General features: G+C 35.0%; 1 protein-coding gene across 2 annotated transcripts in view; it reads left to right on the top strand.

Annotated features, from left to right (window-relative positions):
* The window catches only part of IFT81 (intraflagellar transport 81), a 77,883-nt gene extending 56,709 nt beyond the window's left edge, over nucleotides 1-21,174 (top strand). For both annotated transcript variants that reach the window (XM_058531394.1, XM_058531395.1), the window contains exons 15-19: nucleotides 9,954-10,040; nucleotides 11,050-11,121; nucleotides 11,206-11,291; nucleotides 14,997-15,042; nucleotides 20,431-21,174. In XM_058531394.1, the coding sequence (XP_058387377.1) occupies nucleotides 9,954-10,040; nucleotides 11,050-11,121; nucleotides 11,206-11,291; nucleotides 14,997-15,042; nucleotides 20,431-20,613 (474 nt within the window). In that variant the 3' untranslated portion in view covers nucleotides 20,614-21,174. The remainder of the gene's footprint in view (nucleotides 1-9,953; nucleotides 10,041-11,049; nucleotides 11,122-11,205; nucleotides 11,292-14,996; nucleotides 15,043-20,430) is intronic.
* The last annotated feature ends 2,281 nt before the right edge of the window (nucleotides 21,175-23,455 follow it).

Here is a 23,455-nt window from a genome sequence, read left to right on the forward strand (position 1 = left end):
TTATGTTGAAGTTTTCACTACTAACTGCCCTATTTTCTCTGCATTTTCTAATTCAAATTCTTGGTGCAGCTCCTCTCTTTTTTGAGCAGTTTTTCATGCTAGACTACCTCAAAGACTATTGGCTGTCCTCAGGTCAGGTCAGGGGTCCATCCTTAGTTTAACCTGCTATGCTTGAGGTAAGAGTGGGAAGGAGGGTGATATGGTACCAAGTATGGGTGCCTAGAGAATTTTCCCTCTGGAGACGCTATGGGTATTTCGGGTACTTTAATTGACATTTTTAGTACACCATCCATTAACCTATTACTAGCAGCTGAACAGTGTTCATCTTTGCATTTTATCCTTGTCCTTTCATTTATACTTTTTTACTTGGTTGGAATTGTAGTATCCATTGCATTTATAGTCACGTGTCGCTTAACGACGGGAATACGTTCTGAGAAATGTGTCAGTAGGCTATTTCGTTGTTGTGTGAACATCATAGAGTATGTTTACACAAACCTAGGTGGTATAGCCTACTACACACCTAGGCTGTGTGATACTAATCTTATGGGACCACGGTCATATATGCGGTCCATTGTTGACCAAAATGTCATTATGCAGTGTATGAGTGTAGTTACTTTTTTATTCAATTACTATATCATATTTCCCTTGTTTGCCATAGTCTTTATAATTATACTTTTTTTTTTTTAATTTTTTATTTATTTATTTTTTTTCCCCCAAAGCCCCAGTAGATAGTTGTATGTCATAGCTGCACATCCTTCCAGTTGCTGTATGTGGGACATGGCCCCAGCATGGCCGGAGAAGCGGTGCGTTGGTGCGCGCCCTGGATCCGAACCCAGGCCGCCAGCAGCGGAGCGCACGCACTTAACCGCTAAGCCACGGGGCCGGCCCTGTAATTATACTTTTTAATAAATAAAAGTAGTACCAAGTGCCTTTTGAGGTCTAGGTTAGAGATACTGAGCGCCTGAACTAAAGTATTGGTAGAAAAATGGACGAGAAGGAATAGATCTGAACGATATATGGAAGAACACTAATTGTGGACAAGGGAACAAAGGTAGCAAAAATAATTTTGAGGTTTGAAGCCACTAATAACACAGGTTAGGGATGAGGAAGAGCTAGATTTGTTGGTGGCAGTGGGCAAAGGAGAGAGGAAATGATGAATTCATTACAGACACACGGAGGTTAATACCCAGCAAGAGTTGAGGAGAAGATTTTAGGGCTCAAGTTGAAGTGTGTCATCATCTGCCTAGATATGATGTTTGATCACAGCCTGGGAGAAAATGCAGCAGGCAGAAAGAGCATGGAGTGAGACTACCTGAAGTCTGAGGAGATTTCAGGAAAGGCCATGTTGAGTTTTGGTTTAAGACTACATAATGCAAATGAATTATTTTATGTACTTAATTAGAGTTTATTTTTGGAATTAAAAAAAAATTGCTAAGTCCCTTTTAAGATCTTTACCATAATCTCTACCAGAGTTGTGTCTGGTTTATAGAACCAAGTTTAGAACAATGTAGGTGCTCAATAAATTTTTGTTGAATTAATTAACAGAACATTTATAAAAGTATTTTAAAAATCAAATCGAGTATACATGTAAGTAGCAAAAGTCTTCAGGAGTTAGAAGCAAACCTCTACAGAATTAAATAAATAATAACTATTGAGCTCTTGCAATGTTGTGTTAGTGCTTTCTCATTCATACGTTTAATATTCACAACAACCATAAAATATACTTTTTCAGATTTTCTATAGATGAGGAAATCGAGGCTTAGAAAAGTCGAATACTTGCTTAAGATGGCATAACTGATGGCACAGGGACTCAAACTACAGTCTGAGTTCAAAGCCCGTTTTCTCTACACTAAGCCAGTCTGCTCCAAACTTGTTAATTCTTTTGAAATATATTGCTAATTTATTAGTTTACTAAAAGAATTGTTTAGAGTATGTGATAAACTCTGCCATCTGTCAATATAGGGCAATAAGGGCATATGTAGCATAGATTTAGGATAAGCTTCACAATGTGCCATGATTGGGAAACACTTCAGCAGGTGAAAGGCAAATAGAACCAATTGCACTAATTATAGAGAGACAGTCTGGATAGAATGATTAAGAACATGGGCTGCAGAATAGGCAGACCCTAGATAACCTTAGGTAAGTGACTTCATCTCTATAAACTTTAGTTTCCTCATCTGTAAACTGGTCCCTTAATAGGGTGATTGTAAAGTTTAAATGAGATAACACCTATAAGGCACTTTGCAACAATGACTAATACATAAGAACCTTTTTAAAAGGTATTTGTCATTGTAATTATTAAAAATAGTTTTAAAAGAAGGAATATTATTGCTTTTCAACCAACTCGTTTTGTAAGTAAAATCATATACCAGATCTTAAATTCTTTTTTTTGTGTGTGTGAGGAATATCAAGCCCTGAGCTAACATCCATGCTAATCCTCTTCTTTTTGCTGAGGAAGTCCATCTCTGAGCTAACATCTATTGCCAATCCTCCTCCTTTTTTTCCCCCACAGCCCTAGTAGATAGTTGTATGTCATAGTTGCACATCCTTCTAGTTGCTGTATGTGGGATGCGGCCTCAGCATGGCCGGAGAAGCAGTGCGTCAGTGCACGCCCGGGATCCGAACCCGGTCCGCCAGCAGTGGAGCGCGCGCACTTAACCGCTGAGCCACCGGCCGGCCCATCAGATCTTAAATTCTATAAAGTCACTTATTATAATAATGTAACCAAAACCTGAAATTCATTTTCATATGATTTGACTAGATTTCTCTGTATGTGAAACACTGCCTACCTCTCCCATTACAAAGAAATGTAGCTATCTCACCACCTTTCCCAAATAGTACAACTCTCTAGTTCTTTCCATATTCATCCAAAGGGGTGCGTAAGCCATCTGAGTGTTTTCATCTCTGTCTTCTGCCATGTTGAAAAGTCAGCTGCTGGGGCCGGCCCCTGGGCTTAGCGGTTAAGTGCGCGCGCTCCGCTACTGGCAGCCGGGGTTCGGATCCGGGCGCGCACCGACGCACTGCTTCTCCGGCCATGCTGAGGCCGCGTCCCACATACAGCAACTAGAAGGATGTGCAGCTATGACATACAACTATCTACTGGGGCTTTGGGGAAAAAAAGGAGGAGGATTGGCAATAGATGTTAGCTCAGAGCCGGTCTTCCTCAGCAGAAAAAGAGGAGGATTAGCATGGATGTTAGCTCAGGGCTGATCTTCCTCACAAAAAAAAAAAAAAAAAGAAAAGTCAACTGCTAAGGACAAATACTGTATGATTCCACGTATATGAGATACCTAGAGTAATCAGATTCATAGAGACAGAAAGTAGAATGGTGGTTGTTGGGGGAGAGGAAAGGGAGAAATGGGGGGTTAGTATTTAATGGGTACCAAGTTTCAGTTTTGGAAGATGAAGAGTTCTGGAGATGTATGGTGGTGATGGTTGCACAACAGAGTGAATGTATTTAATGCCAGTGTACTGTACACTTAAAAACGGTTTAAGTGGTAATTTTTATTTTATGTATATTTTATCATAATAAAAAAATCTAAAAAAAGAGTTCTGGGCTTGCCTATATTTGCATCAACTGTTTTGTTTTGTTTTTTAATGTTTGAGTTCAATGTAGTTGGTGAGTGCCTGATACTTGTTTTGCTTATCTCCATATGCCAATCTCCTACATCCCTGTATAGTTTTATTTTTACCCAGAAGCCTTTTGTAATAAAAAGTATACTGGAAAAAAAAAAGCCGCTTCATTGACTCTAAGCTGTTTCCAAATATTAACTGAAATTCTTAGTTGTTCTCTACTTTGAATATTATTTATTTTTAACTTAAGTATATTTAACACTCAAAACTACATAGATGGGTTGTAATTAGTATTTTGGTGGTGAACATGATGTAATCTATGCAGAAATAGAAGTACAATGATGTACACCTGAAACTTTTACAATGTTATAAACCAATGTTACTGCAATAAACAAAAAATTTAAAAAAAATAAAATAAAATAAAAAAATAAATAAATAAAATAAAATGCTTAAAAAAAAAAAGAAACTACATAGATGTATTATCACATTGTTAAAGTGCAGCGGTATTTAAAAATACTTTATACTTCTTGCTTTAATGAGCAACTCTCAAATATTTAGGAAATTTTATAGTGAAGTGCTAGTACATTTCCTTTCTATTGTATTTGCATGTTGTTCTAAATTTGAGTATTAACTATTTGAAAATTAAAGCATCACAACTCAAGATATATAACTTACATTTATCTAAATCTTTTATAATTATTTAGAATTAGAATAGCATCTTAAAAAGTTTCATGTTTGTTGTCTTAGGAGCAATTCTACAAATTATATGTAATTAAATGGCATAATACATATAGTTGCTAATATATAGGGAAAAGCTAAAATACTAAATATTTAGAGTATACAATCTGGTAATTATTGATTTCACTGAAATATTTCTTATTCATTGCTTCTTCTTGTAAAAGTAAAATCATGCTCTTGGCAACAATTCAAACTACGAAGAATTGTTTAGGGAAAGAATAGAAATTATCTCTCTGCACCACCCCAACACACTCCCCAGAAGTAATAACAGTTAACAGTTCCTTGTGTATTTTCTAGAAATTTTCTGAGAATTAATGAATGTATAATTATTTATTGGCTACCTAAAGTTTGTTCTCCACAACACCTTTGTTCTACTCTCTAAAAAATCAAAGGCTTTTGTAGGGGGCAGGTGGGCCAGAATTCAACTCTGATGCTAAGATCAAAATGCTTCCTTTTGTTTGCACTTGCCTGCTATACTTTTGCCCATCTTTTGCTTTCAACTTTTTAAAAATTACATTGTTTTAGGTGTGTCTCTGAATAGATCTTGAATTGGGTTTTGTTATGTGATACAATCTGAAAAGTTTGTTTTAATAGATAAGTTTAGCCATTTATATTTATTGATATGCAGACATATTTGGTCTTAGTGCATTTTACATTTTGCTTTTGATTTTAAAGCCAGTAAAAAATCCTCTGTTCTCTCTCTCTCTCTCTTTCTGTGTGTGTGTGTTTTTGGGCTTATGGTTTTGCTCTAGTGGTTGTATTTGTAACTCTACCATTAATCATCCATTTCTGTAAATAGTATCTATTAATCCACACTGTGAGCAGTGATGAAATTAGCATATTTCCCCTGCCTTCTTTCTCCCTTCCCTTTCCTTTAGCACCTGATTTTAGTCAATTGTATTGTCTTTCTTACTGCTTGCCTTTATACTTTGAATGTACTTGTACTATGACTTGATTCGCCAGCTTTAAATTGTATCCTTTGACATTCCACCACCCATTCCTAGCAATTAACAATTGAGGAAACCAGCTTACTTATTCTACCTTCCACCTTCTTCCCCCCTTCCCTTCCCTGCAGGTTTTAATGTATCGTTTCTACATTGTCAGGACACGTAACATTTACATTCTGTTTTGTTGCCCTAGTTCCCACTTTTGTTTTTAGTGTTAGACCTGTAATTATTAGATTCAGTGCTCATTACCAATCCTTTCACTGCCCTTTTTCCTACTTTTTTATTGTCTGTGATTTGTCCTGTAGTAGAGTTCTCAAAAAAGGCTAAGAACAATATTCCTGGAGTTCTTGCATGTTCTAGAGTTTGTTGCCTTAAATATTTCAACAGCAGCTTAACTGAGCATAAAATTCTTACAACACGCTTTCTTTCCTTGAGGATTTTTAAAGTATAGCTCCACAGTCTTCTAGGGTTAAGTGTGGTCATGGAGAGATCTGAGGCTAACCTAATGTTTTTTGTTGTTGTTGTTGTTGTTTTTGTGAGGAAGATCAGCCCTGAGCTAACATCCATGCTAATCCTCCTCTTTTTTTTTGCTGAGGAAGACTGGCTCTGAGCTAACATCTGTTGCCAATCCTCCTCCTTTTTTTCCCCCAAAGTCCCCGTACATAGTTGTATGTCATAGTTGCACATCCTGCTAGTTGCTGTACGTGGGATGCGGCCTCAGCATGGCCTGACAAGCGGTGCGTCGGTGCACGCCCAGGATCTGAACCTGGGCCGCCAGTAGCGGAGCGCGTGCACTTAACCACTAAGCCACGGGGCCAGCCCCCAACCTAATGTTATTAGTGATTGATCTTGAAGAGAATGTGTGTTTTCCAGTTGTTGAGTGCTTGGTTCTGCATGTGTTCATGAGATGAAGCTTCTTAAAAGTGTTGTTCAAAACTTCCTGGTGAATGGGGGAGTTATTGTTTAATGGGGACCAAGTTTTAGTTTTGCAAGATGAAAAGATTGTAGATTGGTTGTACAACAATGTGAATGTACTTAACGCTACTGAACTGTACACTTAAAAATGGTTAAGATGGTAAATTTTGTGTTATGTGTACTTGACCACAATTTTAAAAAGATTCCTGGTTTGAAAAAACAAAACAAAACTTCCCGGTAAATTATTTGTTTTATCATTATTTTTTGACTCTCTTTATTTCTAGTAATGTTTTTTGTCTAGGGATCTTATTCTGTCTGCTATCAATGTAAATATACCAGCTTTCTTGTGATTAGTATTGCTTGGTATATCTTTTTATTTGTTTACTTTCAGCTTTCTATATCCTCATTTTTGTCCTATATGTCTCATAAATAGCATATAGCTGGATTTTGTGTGGGTATAGCTTCTTACACCTAATTTGAGAATCTGCCTTTTAATTGGCAAAATTAGTCCCATTTACATTTACTCTTATTGTTGATACATTGGGATTTATTTCTATTTTGTACCTCCTATTTACTGTGCTTTTTCTTTGCTGCTTTTCTTCTTTCCTACCCTCCATTACACCAATCCTGTTTTCTTGTATCTTCTTTTTTCTCTTTATTTCCTTTTCTATCCTTTTCTATTCTGATATTGTTTATGCTTCAATTTTTAATATGCATTTTCCTGACTTAACAAAGTCTGAAGTTAGTCAGCATCTCCTGAACAATACAGGGACCTTAGAATATTTTAACACTGCCTCCTGCCTTACATATGTGTTGTTATGCTCTGGTATTTTATTTCCACTTTATTTCTTTATCTCTAAAAGTGGTTGTCATGGTGGTCGTTACTGTTATAATTACTACTTTATATAGTCATTTCCTGTTTAGATTTACCCACATATTTAGCAGTTCTCACCATTGCTTCCTGTATTTTAATCCTTCCTTCTAGATTCAGTTTCCTTCTTCCTGAAATTAAATTTCCTTGTTTTGTTTTCTTTTAGTAGTTCTCTCAGTAAAGAATCACTACTATAAGTAAATCATCTTTTCTTTTCTTCTTGAATAAAGGCTTGGTCAGAAAAATATTATTTTCATTGCTTTCTGGTTTCTCTTGTGTTGAAGGGTCTGCTATCAGTTTATTTATCATTTCTTTTTACGTAATGTCTTCCCTCGACAGTCAGGCACCACATAACAATGTTTCGGTCAATGATGGACCACATACACAATGGTGGTCCATAAAATTAGTACCATTAGCGTAGGTGTGTAGTAGGCTATACCATCTAGGTTTGTGTAAGTACACTCTATGGTGTTCGCACAATGACAAAATCACCTAAAAACACGTTTCTCAGAACATATCCCGTTTATTAAGTGACACGTGACTGTAATTGGTTTTAATATTTTTATCTTTGTGTGTGGTGTTGTCTAGTTTCACTACCGTGATCTAAGTATAGATTTAATTTTATTTGCTCTGCTGGAATTTTGCTTTTTGTCTTCCATTAATTCTGGGGAAATCCTACATAATATCTTCAAATATTTTCTCCCTCATTTTTTCTAGTCTGTTCTCCAGCAACTCCTATTCGATATATGTTGGACATATTTATTCTGTTCCCTATTGCATAACCTCAGTTTGATATTTTCATCTTTTTGTCTGTGATGAATTTTAAATAATTTCTTCAGCTCTATTTTCTGGTTCTTTTGTCTCCTGAGCTGTGTCTAATCTTATGTTTATCCCATCTACTCATTTTTTAATTTCAGTGACTATTTTTTTGTCTATTTTTACTCACTGCACCTTTTTTTGATCTTTTGTTTTCAGTTCCTCCTTTATAACTTAAGTTATTTTAATAGGCTTATTGCTAGTATCCAAAGTTCCTAGAGGTATAGTCCTGCTGTTTTTTATATCTTCTGATTCTCATTCATGATGGATCAGTCCTTTCCTTATCTGTTTATACTTTTGGATTGTGAGCTTATCTTTAGTAGGGTATTGTCTCTTCAGTCCTCGTAGCTAGGATGGAGGGTGTGTCCCTCCAGAGTGGTTTTGCAATTGTTCTGCCAGGTGTTTTAGGAATATCACAAACTTAGAGCTAATTTTGAGTTAATGTCTCAGCTTGGGAGTTCTTAGACCATATAGGTAGGGTAAATTCAAACCCAAACTTGCCTGGGGATAGGCTCCCTTTTTCCATCTGCCTCTGCAGCCCCACAGCTGCATTTACTAATCAGTTTGGCCATGAAACAGACCAAAAAAAAAGCCTTTCATCTACCGTAGTATCTTCATCTCATTGGGAGGCCCAGCAGCTACCTAAGTACACAGCCTCTGTTGCCCCTTCTCCCACTTAGGGAGTGTATGACTGTCACCCGTGAGAGCCTTAGGTGTCTGTAGGTCATTTTGGTACTTAAAAGCCACAGCTCTTTTTTTCCACCAGTCTTTTACACTGTGCTCATCACCCCAAACGAAATGCAGTCCCACACAACAAAGGAAGCACAGACAGCATTACCCATTTATGTTAACTCTCCTGTTCCCAAGGAAACTGTGCTGTGTGAAGCTAAGGTCATTCTTAGGCTGGCCTGCATCAGTCCAGGCCTGGTGTTAACCCTTAACTCACGTGTTCCCAAGTTGAAAAACAGCTTGGATTCTATGGGCTTCTCAGTTCTAACTTCCCACTCTGTCTTCTGCCCTGCCTGGACATTGTAATCATTCTGCTACTGAGACTGACTGTTCCCAACTCCCTTCATCAAGGGTAGCCACAGTGGGTGGCGTCATCCTTTGTTTCTGACCCTGGTAATTCCTCTTACTTCCTTGAGAATTCGGTTCAGCTCTGGATTGGAAAGGATGTTTGCTTCACCCTATCAAGCATTTGTAGATACTTGTATCATTTCTAGGTATTTGTAGCTGAAGATTTTCAGATTACCTAATTCAAAATGTTACATTAGAAGAAAGTTTGAAACTACTCAAACAGCCTGAGTTAAAATTCTGACATGCCTTTCCAGCAGTATATCTTTGGCAAGATACTTGGCCTCCCTGAACTTTCTCCAACCATGATCTGGGGATATTAATACCTATCTCAGGGGGTTGTTGTGAAATTTAGTTATTGTCAAGAGTAAAACTCAAACACCCTGATGTGATTTACAAAGTTCTGGTCAGGCCCCTGCCGAAGTCTTCAGCCTCTTCTCACACTTCCCAGACACACTCCAGCATAATAAACTACTTGTATGTCCTAAATTATTATTCTCTCTAGCTTCCAAGCCTTTATACATAGTGTTCCTTTTTTCTGAACTTTTTCCTCCCCTGTCCACCTTCCCACTAACTATTCTTACTAATCCTTCATACCTCAACTTAGATATCAATTTCTCCAGAAAGTTGTCCCTGCTGATCTCCAAGCCTGGGTTAGGTCCAGTGAGAGTCTCATGGGCTCCCATAACACTTGCGTTTTCCCATGATAGCACTCAGCAACCTGTTTACTTGTCTGAACATTACTTGAAGAGAAGGGTTTTGGGCTGTTTTGTTCACTGTTGTATCCCCAGCTCCTAATAAAGAGCCTGGCACACAGCTCATTACATGGTAGCTATTATTTTTATCAGCACCTTCATCTGTCATAATTCTCAAATGTCTGATTGTTGTATAAATAACTCTTAAGTATGCCAAGAAGCTTAGAGTTATGTTACAAGATTGACAAGGGCATGCATTGTTTCAGAGCCACATTTTAGGCCTTTGTTTTTCACTTATTCAATCATTTACCCTTTTCATATTAGGAACTAACCCAGGAATGTGATGAAAAGAAATCTCAATATGATAGCTGTGCAGCAGGCCTCGAAAGCAATCGGTCCAAATTAGAACAGGTAAGAAGACAGTTTTTATTTTAATAATTTAGCAGAAACTGCCTGTGTGTGCATATTTTCACTACACCAATGTCAAAAGATTCCTAAGTCTTTACCTCATCCTCTGAGTCTGTCTCCTAAGCTCCAGATCTTTATTTCTTCAGACTTGTGTATGCATTGAATTCTCCATTTGTACCACTACTGCCCAAGTCCAGGTCTCGTTATGTCTTTCCTGGACTCCCACAGTTACCCACCACATGCTCCCCACCTCCACTTTTGCCTTCCTAAGGTTTTTTTCTCCACAGAGCAGACACAGAAACTAAAATTTAGGCCACCCTCCATTGGCTTCCTGTTGCACTTAAAATCTAACTTGAGAACTGTGGTCTCCAAGGCCTCACCTGCCGCATGAACTTCACATCCACGTGCTCTACTCCTCATCCATGGGGCCCCAGCCACACTGGCCTTCTTCTTGTGCTTCTAACAGGCCGAGCTTATTTTCACCTCAGGGCTTTTGTGTAGTGCTCTTCTTTCTCTGGGACACTCTGCCTCCATCTCTTTGCGTGGATCTCTCCTTTTCATCTTTCAGCTGTCAGCCTGCGTGTCACCTCCTCCTAGAAGTCTTCTCTGATGACCCTCTCTATTGTTGCCCACTCAGTCACTTTCTCCTGCTGAGTTTTCTTCACAGTCCTTATCCCCATCTGAAACTACCGTCATCATTTGTTTCCTTGTTTATGTCTGTTTTCCTCTCCTTGAATGAGAGCAGGGACCTGTCTTGTTTACTCCTGTGTCCCTAGCACCTAGCACAGAGCTGGGCATACAGTGGGTACTTAATAAATGAAAAACTGAACCTGTAGGTTTTAGAGTAGTCTCTAGAAAAGATTGCAACCTAGTCTCTTGTAGTAAACAGAGTTACAATCACAGAAGAGGAGATGACTCTGGTGGTATTTCTTTTGTTGTACATTTAAGATCATCCTCTCTGCATCTGATTATTCTTTCAATAATATTGCCCATTTAAAATTATATATTGCAGGAAGTCAGAGGACTTCGTGAAGAATGTCTTCAAGAAGAAAGTAGATACCATTATACAAATTGTATGATTAAGGTAAGACAAACAAAATGGATCAAAAACTTTTCTGAGATTCATCTGTATTAAGGATTTAATCTAAAACGTAGTCTTTCCACTTAGAACCTAGAAGTACAGCTTCGTCGTGCTACTGATGAGATGAAGGTGTATGTCTCTTCTGACCAACAAGAAAAAAGAAAGGCAATTAGGCAAGTAATTTTGTTGTTTTTATATTGAGTTACTTAATATTTTCACTTATAGAATTTTTGTAAATAAGATGGAATTATAAAATTTGGAGTACTTAAATAAGCAGACACTAACATATTATTTAGGGTTAAATCTTGTTAACCATCATCTGGATAGTGCAGCCCTGCTAACTAAGTAGCAATACATATAATTTGTTTTCTTGCTTGCTTAATTTTTTTTATTGTGGCAAAAGATATATACGTAACATAAAATTTGCCGTTTTAACCATTTTTAAGTGTACAGTTCAGTTGCATTGATTACATTCACAATATTATGCAACCCTCACCACTATATATGACAAAAACTTTTCATCACCTCAAACAGAAACTCTTGTAATCATTAAGCAATAACTCTCCATCCCCTCCTCCCCAGGAATACATATAATTTCATAGTTGCTTTTTTTTTTTTTTTTTTTTTTGTGAGGAGATCAGCCCTGAGCTAACATCCGCCAATCCTCCTCTTTTTTTTTTTTTTTTTTTGCTGAGGAAGACGGCCCTGGACTAACATCGGTGCCCATCTTCCTCCACTTTATATGGGACGCCGCCACAGCATGGCTTACCAAGCAGTGCGTCGGTGCGCGCCCGGGATCCGAACCAGTGAACCCCGGGCCGCCGCAGCGGAGCGCGCGCACTTAACCGCTTGCGCCACCGGGCCGGCCCCCATAGTTGCTTTTTTATAAGCACTAAGGTTGGTCTGTTTTTAAAGTCCCACATGGCCTGGACTCTAATTATCTGCCTGCTTGTTGTGCAGTATGAGTGACTGCATTTCAGCTAGAAACTGTGATTGCAGTGTGCCAGCCTTCAAAACGAGAAAGGGTGTGTAAATACCACTAGTCCTTATATGGTGAATTTTTTTGTAATCCTAGCTTGCAGCATACTGTAATAAATCATATGCTGCCTTAAAAAATACATTTATAGTTGAATTGCTAGCTGTGATAAAATGCCGTAATTGAACAAGAGAGCTTTCTTTGCCCCTTATGATAATTCAAATGTTTTGCTTTTACCGTACAGTAAGAACTCAAAGTATAGGCTTCACATTTGTTCTAGACTGCAGTTGAGATTTTTAGTGTCATTTACATTAATGTTACAAAAAGGTATCTAAGAAATAGAATGTCTTGCAGAGTCTAAATTTTTTAATATATAATGCACTGGAATGCAAGCCAGACTGAAAATATCCTATAAATAGAACAATATTTTTTCTAATATTCTAACATTAAATGTGTTTACTCAGATTCTTTCATTGAATGTAAACTTTACTCAAATAAATCTATATGGTCAATGCTAATATTTCACAAATGTGAGAAGTTAATTTTGTTCTTGAAAATTAAAGTTTTAGAAATTAAGTTCCATTTCTTCCAAAGTTATCAATATAAATAGTAAAAAAGGAAATATTGCTCCTAAACTGTTAGTTTTCTGATCATTTTTCTAGCCAGATATTCTTCATCATTTTAAGTCATTATAAACCTTTACTATTCCTTTGTTTCCCTATAGAAGAATATTGTGCCCTGACTAGAATAGTACGTGATAAGAATATTTTGAATAAAATGGAGTTAATTATACTCTAAACTCACTGATAACATGTTTAAAATATTATTATTATAGACATAATGTTTTTATTATTATTCCATTTTCTACTTTTATGATACTTTCTGATAAGGCCAAAGGTCTAAGAAATTAACTTAGTTTTAAAAGATTGTCTGAAAATTTTCATTGTATTTGAAAAGGCATCGTGTTTTATTTCAAAGTACTAGAGAAGGACTCATAAAATTTTGTTTCTAACCTGGTTTTTCTGGTTCCTAGTTTTGTAACCTTGGGCAAATCACTTCCTCATCTATAAAATAAGGAGAATAATATATACCACAAAAGATGAGGTTAAATATAATGTATACAGCAGTGTTTTGGAAATTATATAGCATGAGTTCCTGAAGGGCAAGGACCCTGTCCTGTTTTCTTTTTGAAACCCCAGGGTATGCTTGGTACATAACAGGTGCTCTGTAATTATTTCTTGAATAAATTCACTGAATAAATTAAAATTGCATAGTAGTGTTACACGGAAAAAGAGTACGCGCTGCTTGATTTCTTGAGAAAATATAAATGAAATTCTAAAACAATTTGGACCTTTCTCAGGCCTAGGGTAATAAATGGATTATTTAAAGCTATCTGAACTATAAGCATGCATTCTTCTTGAGCAGTATGTCATTTACATCCTCCTGGCTGTTTTTCATTGGAGAGCTGGAAAGACAAACAGTTTGACTCAGTGTCTCATAAATTTTAAGGGCAAAATGAAGGTTCATCAGGATTGTGTTTATTCCCTTCCACCCCATTCCTGTGTACAAGTTCTGCCTTCACTTCAGCTCTGTAAGGACTTTGTGGGTACTTTTGATTGGCATTCTCTCTATTCTAATCACTTTTACCTCCCTTTTTGCATAAATGTGAATCTTTCTTCACTTAGGCTGCTAGAGTTTCTCTTTTTGGTTTATGACTTCTTAGATTCCCAATTTTGTGTTGTTTAATTTCTCCCTAAGTACTACAGTTTAGCTTTACGTAGAAACAGTCTATTTCCATCCAAATTTGAGGTCTAAATTCTCTCATATCTTCTTTGTCATTGGTTCATTTGTCTTCCTCTTTGTCCTTAACACTTTAAATCTCACTTTTTGTCTTATGTAGTATTAAAATATAATTATACTTTTAAAAAAATACAATACAGTGTTATCTGTGTTTTTTTATTTTTACATTAAAAACTTTTAGGTTTTTTTTAGCTTACAAAAGAAAAACTTGTAAAACAAAAAACTTTGTAAAAACAAAAAGTAACCATTATGAAGTATAGTACACAAAAATTGAATGTTGTCCACATTGCCACGCCTCAGAAATGTCTGCTGTTAATATTTTGATATACATTATTCCATATTCTTTTCCCATGCATTTGCTAATTTGTCTGTATATGTATGTATGTGTGTGTGTGTGTTAGCAAATGCATGGGAAAAATTTATGTTGTGTATATACAAAAATAAGATTAAACTACATATATAGTTTTTCTCTTAATAATTTATGTAGAATTATTTCCACTTCAGTATTTATAAATCTACCTCATTCTTGTTTACTATTCTATATTATTCTTTGAATGGATGTGCCATGATTTATTTAACCATTTCCCCATCTATCGACATTTAGTTTGTTTGCAAATTTTCACTATTATTAAGCAATGGTGAAGTAAATAGTCTTTGCTTTTATCTTTATTAAGTTATGAGAGTTTTTCTGTAGGATGACTTCCTAGAAGTGGAATTGCAGGGTTAAATGCTATTTAATGTTTTTTTTAAATATGTATCCTTTCTCCTTTCGGCAAACCTCTTCAAAAACAAAGTATAATTTAAGCAACTGGGTTGCCATTGTTTTATGGATAGATTAACCAGAAATACTACTTAACATTTTAATTCTCTTAACTTAATTTCTTATTCGATCTTTTGCCTTTTTTCCTCTTAAATTACTATTTAATAGAACAACTGACTAAAGATGGGGAAAGAGAGTATTTGGTAATGGGTTTCATTCTGACTCCAGGACTCTAAACTATATTGTCTAATATCTTTAGATAGCTATGTTAATTTATAATTTAGTTGTATGATCAAATCACTTGAAGTAAATTGAAACTAAATCATTATGTTGACTCCCTAGGGAACAGTATACCAAAAATATTGCTGAACAGGAAAACCTTGGAAAGGTAAGAATGTATTATTTATTTTTTTAAATTTGTCTAATTCAGGCTTTCAGTACATGGTTATGACATTGTCTTTCTTTTTTAAATGTTATAGTATAGTTTTTAAGGGGAAATTGGATCCTTCTTAATCCCTTTTAAAGATTAAAACTCTTCCTTAGGAATTTAGTTTTATAAAAGTAAAGGCACATAGATTTTTAGGAAAAAAAATCTAGTTTTAAATAACAAAGAGCTCATGAGAAGGTTCTGCATAACAAACGAAAATACTATGTATAATGCACTACAAGTTTTCAGATTATTCTTAGGTATCTCTGTTTATGAGTTAAGCATAAATTTATTCATTTATTTTATTTAATGAACACAAAGCTGTTACCGGGCAGGTACTGGTCTAAGCCCTTTACAAACATTGATTCACTTAATACAAATAATCTAAAACCCTTACTTGAGATATTCAGCTCCTTCCCTGCCAATCTTATATGAGGGCTACTGAAAATAGGAGTGTGCGATTGTGTCTTGTTTTCTCAGTTCTCCTAGCCACTCCTAGTAGAAGAGGTGGTAAATAGTATAACAGAGGTGGTAAGTAGATGGTCGAGGGCCTTGACCATCAGGCCCAACTAATGACCAGCTAATTAATTATTCTAATTGATTTCATAAAGCAACACATTTTGACAGTCATTTTAAAGACACCAGTTCTGTCATTCTTTTTTTTTTTATAATTTTTATTTATTTATTTTTTCCCCCAAGGCCCCAGTAGATAGTTGTATGTCATAGCTGCACATCCTTCTTTTTTTTTTTAAAGACCTGTATTTATCAACAGCTCAGGGCCAGTCATCAAGTAGATTGGCTTTAGTCTTAAGTTTGTGGTTCTGGGCAAACCCTTACCACTTTGGAGTTTATTTCCTTATATTTAAACTGAAATAGGTAGATTAGAAATTTAAAAATTAGATTGCCTAAATGAGTTCTAAGATCATCTTCAATGATTTTAAGTCCATGTTGCATTGTGAGGGCTAACCATGCTTCACTATACACCTTTTTATCTGTTTTTTATTTAGTTTTACCATTGAAAATTGAGATTTCTTATTACTTTTTCTAATGAATGCCAAGTTTGTAGCATCATAGTTAGAGATTGTTTAGCTGCAATTTTTCTTTTAAAATATTGACTATATATAGATGTCTAATTTCACTGTTCAAATATTCTTGGGTCTGCAACCTGGAAATGATTATTGATTATATATATACTGTGTTAAAGCTTGTCCATTCTGAAAGTACACATGAGAACTATGGCTTTGTTTCAGTCTAATACATTGCACAGTTTAGCTATTGGTCTGACTAAATAAATTGATGATGGCAAAATTATTCATCCTTATGTACGTTTTCTGGTTTGAATCATTAAAAACATACCTGTATCTATGCTTTTACATGAAAGCTGAATTAGCTCCAGTAAACCCAAGAAATAATATTCTAAAGATGAACTTCAGAAAAACAAATGGTATAGAAAACAATGGAATAATTGCTGAATAGAGTAGATATGTTCTCTACTTTTAAAAAAAACAAAAACTTTTTATTATGGAAAATTTCAAGCCTATATAAAAAGTAGAGAAAAAAATTGAATGAACTCACATGTAACCATCACCCAGCTTCAGTAATTAAACTCATGACCAGTCTTGTTTTATCTGTAGCCCCACCCATTTCCCACCCCAAATCATTTTTAGGCAAATCTCTGGTCATGTTTCAGTATGTATCATAAAGACTCTTTTTGAACATAACCACAATACCATTATCATGCCAAAAATAATTTAACAATAATTGCATAATACCCAATACCCAGTCAGTGTTCAGACTTCACCAGTTGTCTCATAATTTCTTAATGGTGTGTTTGAATTAGGATCCTAATGAGTCCATACATTGCTATTAGTTAATATATCTCTTAAGTCTCTTTTTCTCTAGGTTACCCCTCCATCTTTTTTCTTTACAATTTATTTGCGGGGGGTGGGGGCCCGGTCATTTGTCCTGATCGGTTTCTAAAATCCTGAACTTTGCTCATGGCATCCCTCTGGTGTCACTTAGCATGTTCTTCTGTCCCCAATATGTCCTGTGAATTGGTAGTTAGATCTAGAGGCTTGATTAAATATGATTTGATATTTGGAAAGCACACTTCATAGGTGGTAGTATGTACTTTTATCAGGAGATACTTTTTGTAATGTAGACAGCCATTGATAATGAATCTTCCTAGATACATTAATTCATTAGAGGTTGCAAAATGGTGACATTCTAATTATGTTGTTCCTTCTTCATTTGGCTAGAATAATTCTGTAAAGAGCAACTTCTTATCAACTATTTAGTTACCCTAAGGTACAGTTTATATAAGAAAGGCAGAATAACTGCTTGATTTGCTTATTTACTTGTTTTCAAAATGATGAGTTGGTTTTTTATCATCCTTCAAAAGTGTCTTTATGACTCCCAGATTTAACGTATTTGTTATGTTTTGATCTATTGCAATTATTATACTTATCAGTGCTCAAATTGCCCCGTGTTTGGCCAGTGGAAGCCTCTTGAAGTCAGCTTCTGAATCCTTTTGAAACAATCCTACTAGACTTTGATCGCTTCTTTATTTTCTGGTATGACAGAATGTTCCAGGCTCATCCTGTACATTTCCTGTCCCAAGAGTAGCATCAGCCATTTCTCTAAAAAGTGTTCATCTGTTCTTTTTGTATTATTTGTGAATAAATGTCCATCATATTAATGCGAGTAAGTGAAAAATAAAAGGCAACCTTTTTAAAGCCGATTCCTCCATTTTATCAGAGAAATTGTGACTTCTATTCACATTATTCCATTTATGAGATGACATGCCATACTCAAAAAGGAAAAAAACAATTCTTATGTTTGAAAGCATGTATTTGAATCAAGTTGTAAACGTTCATTTGTACAATATTTTAACTGGAGATTTTGGAGTTTTTAGGATTTAATATGATTATTAGTAATTGGCTTTCATCTGGATATTTCATATGTTAAGTAATGTAATTTTTCACATGAAAACATTCCTCTATTTCTTTTGTTTTGAAAAGTATCTGGATGGATGCAGTGTGTCCCTCTGTATTTGCGTGTTCCACATCCGCAGACTCAACCGGCACGGATTGTGTACTGTGTTTATGATCTGCAGTTGGTTGAATCCTCGGATTTTTGTATCTACAGGGGAGATACCTGGAACCAATCCCCTGTGGATACTGAGGGTTGACTGTATTTATAACCTTGAATCCTTTCAAGGACCCAAACTTAATTGCTAAATCTAATTAAAGATTATTCTTTCCACTTCCAGTGTAGTGTTTTACTGCAGAGTCTTTGGGAAAAGCAGTAGCAGCAATCTAACATCAAGCATGTTTCAGAAAAATGGGCTGTTGACTGGCTCATTGCCCAATCGTCAGGCAATAATATCATTTAAGATACAAAACTCCTCAATCTTCTCACTTCTAGAGTAGATCTAAATTTCAAGGTAAATACAGAACAAACCCAGCCTTTCCAAGTCATGATAGCCTAAGCCTTCCAAACCAGCATAGACTGGACATCCACAGACCTCCTCACACCAACTGAGTTTCTGAAATTAGATCGACCTGTAGGGCTACAATTCACATTACCATATACTAGAATTTGCCTTACCAAGTACTCTGGAATATTGTACTGAAAGTTGAAACTTTCCCCCCTACTATACCACTTCCCCCCTTTAAAGAACAATGAAATCTGTGACAAGTATTTTTTGTACCTCGAAACTATCAATAAATAAATCTGTATTAAATGACAGTAACATTAAAAATAAATTATATACTCAAGTCAGTTGTATTCATAAAGTTAAAGGTTTCAAACACACATGGTTATGAAGCAAATTAAATTTAATATTTATGACACAGACAGTGCCTACATTCTGTCTTTGATTCTTTAAATAACTTTTATAGGTTGTTAGGATTTTGACAAGGAAATTATTCCAATAATATAAGAAAAGTTACAGTTTAAGTAGTACCTTAATCTTAAAATCATCCTCAGAACTCTTAAAATTCTTGATTTGACTTACTACTTTTGTTTTAGTTTGTGAGGATAATATTTATTGTAAGATACTTTATTTGTAACATAGACTTAAATAGATGTATTTGCATGCCAGGTATTGTGTTAAAAATTTGCTGGTTATATTTAAATTATATTTTCTTAATTCTGTTTTGTTTCCTATTGCTGTTTGCTGTTAACTTTGCTTCATTAGCCATAGCTGGGGAGGGCAGTCTTTAGTAAGTGGTTTGAATCTGGTCCTCAGCTCAGTTTAGCCTCTTATTTGGGCAAGTAGCAATGACCAGCCTTGTCATTTGTGTCCTTAGATCAGCTATTAGATCAGCCATATACTAAAAGAGGAAAAGATGAGGATGTTCCTGTGTAATCTGTTTCTGTATCTTTGCTAGTTTTTCTGTCCTTGGTAATTTCTCACACTCACTGTCAGTGTATGTATTTCTCTCACACTGTGTTTCCTTATGTGGGCACTGTCATCTTCTCTGTTTCCCTCTTCTTTGCTTGCTTCCCTCCTTTCTTTCCTCTCATTGTCTCTGACTTTGTGCTGTCCCTCCATTCAGTCACCCTTCTTCAGTTTGCCATAGTATAGAACCAAAGTATATCTTTGCAGTTTATTGAAAATTTTTCTTATTCCTGTTTATCATTTTAGAGTCAATGAGTAGAACAGTTTTGGCAGGTAGAACCATATAGGCTATTAGTTACAAAAACAATTCTGATAAGGATTTGGGCCTATTTAACAGTGTACTTTTTAAAAAAATCACTAGACCTTCTCCCTGAAGAATATATGCATACAATTTGATTTATTTGGGCATACACAGAGCATACACTGATTCAGGAAAGAATACAATGTTTAATAATAACACATGATAGTTTGTCAACTATTTCCATATCATGTCATGTGAAAAAATAATCTTATAAGGCAGATACATTTATAATTATCCCCTATTATTAGTCATAATCGACAATTGAGAAAACTGAGGTCCAGAGAAATAAAACGTCTTACTTATAGCCAGTCACAAAGCCAAGGTTGAAACTCAAGTCTTCCAACTTCTAAAATCTGCGTTCTTTTTTCTACACCATGATACTGTTCTACTTTCCTGATTCCCTTTATTTTTTCCCCTCTCTTTCTTTTATATTTTTTCTGTTCTTTTTAACTTCAGGTTGTCCTATGTCTATCATAAATTTAATTAACTTGTATAATCTTAGTTTTCATACCTCATAGGAGAACCTGGTTTAGTTAACAATTACTCATCAGGTGTACAGAGCATACCATAGTCTTCTGATTATAGCAATAGGAGTAAATCCTTGTAACTAATATTTAATTATTCTTGATTTTTTTTATGATAGAAACTCCGGGAAAAACAAAAAGCTGTACGAGAAAGTCATGGTCCAAATATGAAACAAGCGAAAATGTGGCGTGATTTTGAACAATTGATGGAATGTAAGAAACAGTGCTTTCTGAAACAACAAAGCCAAGCTTCCATTGGTCAGGTAATTCAGGAGGGAGGAGAGGACCGACTGATCCTCTGAATTCATGTGCCCTCGTTTGGAGCTTCAGTTGATACTACTAGCTATAAGCATAATACCATGATGTATTTCTTTTCTTGAAAGTGATTTGTACAACATTTTGCATTTTGCTTTCAGATTAGCCATTCCCTATTAAGTTTTCTTGGAAAATAATGTTAAGGTAGATTTAGGTTTTAAAGTTTTTTAAGATGAAAAAAGAGACTTTTATGGTTTTGCTTAATTTAAACATCATTGGTGTCTTCTGACTTTTATGAGAGAAGAGACTAAGTTTACTATCTGTAAATGTAAACATATGTCCATTAAGAAACGTAGTTTTTTAAAAACGTAATAACCCAATGGCTTAATGTTTTTCTTAATCTTTTTTTGACTTTAGAGGAATCTTTTAGGAACTAGTATCTCTTGTTTTGAAGAAACATTTATCTGAAGTTCAGCAATTTCTACCTACAGTTTCACTTCAGTTTCTTTTTCTTCTGTAAAACTCAAGAAAAATTAATATTTTGAATAAAATATTTGTTCTATTTGTATTTTTAAAGGCAAATAAAACTCGGTGCACATATTATGGCTATTTAAAAATAATATGGTGTGTCAAAATTTATTCTTTTTAAAGTTAAGTATTCATGTTGTAGTATTATATTAAATTTAAGAATTATTACTTATTTTCACAAAAAATCTAATACAGTATTTAGGTCTTGGGGACTGTTATTTTAAATATAAAAATTGTCATGGGATATAGATGTTATCATATGCTGAAAAGTCAAGCACAAGATTCCAAGTGAAATTTGAAAGAGTTCAAAGTGCTTCCAATCTCTGCTTCATTTGGACAAGGTACTTAAAGATTTCTTTGAATTTTCCCTTAAAGAAAGAGACTGAATTCATATGCCACCCTTTACTTCATTTCAGTTTCAGTATACTTTTCAAAATGTCTTTCCTTTAGAGTTGAAAACTCCGATTTCACATTATTAGTATGTCCATCTTGAGTTAGTTCTTTTTAGCTTTCCTGGAAAAGAAATTTTAATGAAGAAAATTGTTTCTACCCTGTGCAAAATATCTTGATTATCTCCTTGTTTCCAAGTGTGTTCTACTCTTAATTTTTGTTTAAAAGCTTCTTTCTTGATAATCAGAGAAACTTACCCGCATTGAGAGCTATATCACAAGAAGAGATGGGATCGATCAGAGCAAGGAAGGACTGGACTTACCAGGAAAGTGTAGAAAGAAATTTCTTTTAACAAATGTTAAGAAAAAAAGGAGAATTTCAGTTTTATTAAGTGGGTTTGAATCTGGTCCTTAACTTACTTTAGCCTCTTATTTGAGGAAGTATCAGCCACCAGCCTTCTCATGTGTACCTTTAGATCAACTATTAGATCAACCATATACTAAAAGAGGAAAGGCTGTGTTTCAGTGTGGAAACAAACCCTTTGTAATTCAATAATCCATTTTTGAACATTGAGTTAGATGTATTTGTTCAGTGTTGGCTACTGGCTTGTTATTTTTAAGTCAATAGTAAATGATGTTCCTTTAACCAGAGTATTAATTCCTTTGCAAATATTTGAAAAAGACTAGATGCCCTTCAGAGAAATAGCATTTTATTCCCAAAGGAAAGTTAACTTGCAAGATTATTAAGCCGAGTGATTAATTTTTTTAGCCTTCACTATCTTTGGTGCTCTTCTCTCAATTTTTAAAATTGTTAATGACAGATACTCCAAGGAATGCTTATAATTCTCATTTGATTATTGCTTGCCATCTTTTTTCCACGTAGAAAGAGTATGTGGATTAAACACTGAGGCAGCTCCAAAATGACTTTACTAACTAAAGCAGAACATCCTTATTACTTCGAGAAAAGCAAATTGAAAAAAAAAAACCCTAAAAGTACAAAGTTATTTATAGTTTTTATGTAACATTGGACATTTAGTAATACAGCTTAATGGATTTTGTGCAGTGAGTTTCCACTCATTTTGTGATTTGATTGGAACATTAAAAAGCTTTGACTAACTCTGACAGTTTTTGACAGCTGGCACTTACAGAAGAAGAGCTTATTACATTTTTCCTTCAGGATTGATCCTCTAGCTGGCTAATTGATGAGAATACTTAATCATTTTGGAAAATAATCTGTCTTCCGTGTGGCCCAAATAAAGGAGAAAAATGTAGCCTGTGAAATCTGCTTCTGTATTCACGGATTTCCTCCTCTTCGGACTCGGTGTTGCTGACTGTTGCATGGGACTGACTGAATGAACTGTAAATTTCAAAAGGCCACTGCTTATCTTGCTTTCTATATTAGTTCAGGAAGTAATCCAACTTTAAAGGTTGTCCTTTAAGAGAATCTTATAATCGGATAATGTCTTTTCTGTTTTAAATCTATTAACAACTGAATCCAAGATCAGTATTTTCTAGGTTCGGAGAGTATACCAGAAGGGTCTTAGGACATCGTTCAAAAGCATATGGAAATCAAACCAGATCTCAGGAATTTGCAGAACACTTAACTTTCTTCTTTAGGTTAATACTGTCTATCATTTTGCTTTAGTTCAGCAAGCAGCAATAAGAAAAGAAGCTATTTCATTAAACTATCAAATAAATCCAAATGTATTATTCCGTCTAATTAGTTTATATAACATATATAAATTTTTTGGAAAATGTGCATTTTCCATGTATGTTTGTTTTTTAAGGTTTTGGGCTAACATGATACAGAGCACTTTTTGGTAATTTGAGGAAAATAAGAGACTGAATATGTTGCTCAAAATAAAAATACATAAATTTACAGAATTCTTCTGAATTGAATTTGAAAATATGCACAAATGGGTAACTTGCCAAAGTTGCCTTTACAAAGGCAAAATCAAGGTTTGTATTGAAA

Source organism: Diceros bicornis, chromosome 35 (genome assembly GCF_020826845.1).
Source record: "Diceros bicornis minor isolate mBicDic1 chromosome 35, mDicBic1.mat.cur, whole genome shotgun sequence".
Lineage (NCBI taxonomy): Eukaryota > Metazoa > Chordata > Mammalia > Perissodactyla > Rhinocerotidae > Diceros > Diceros bicornis.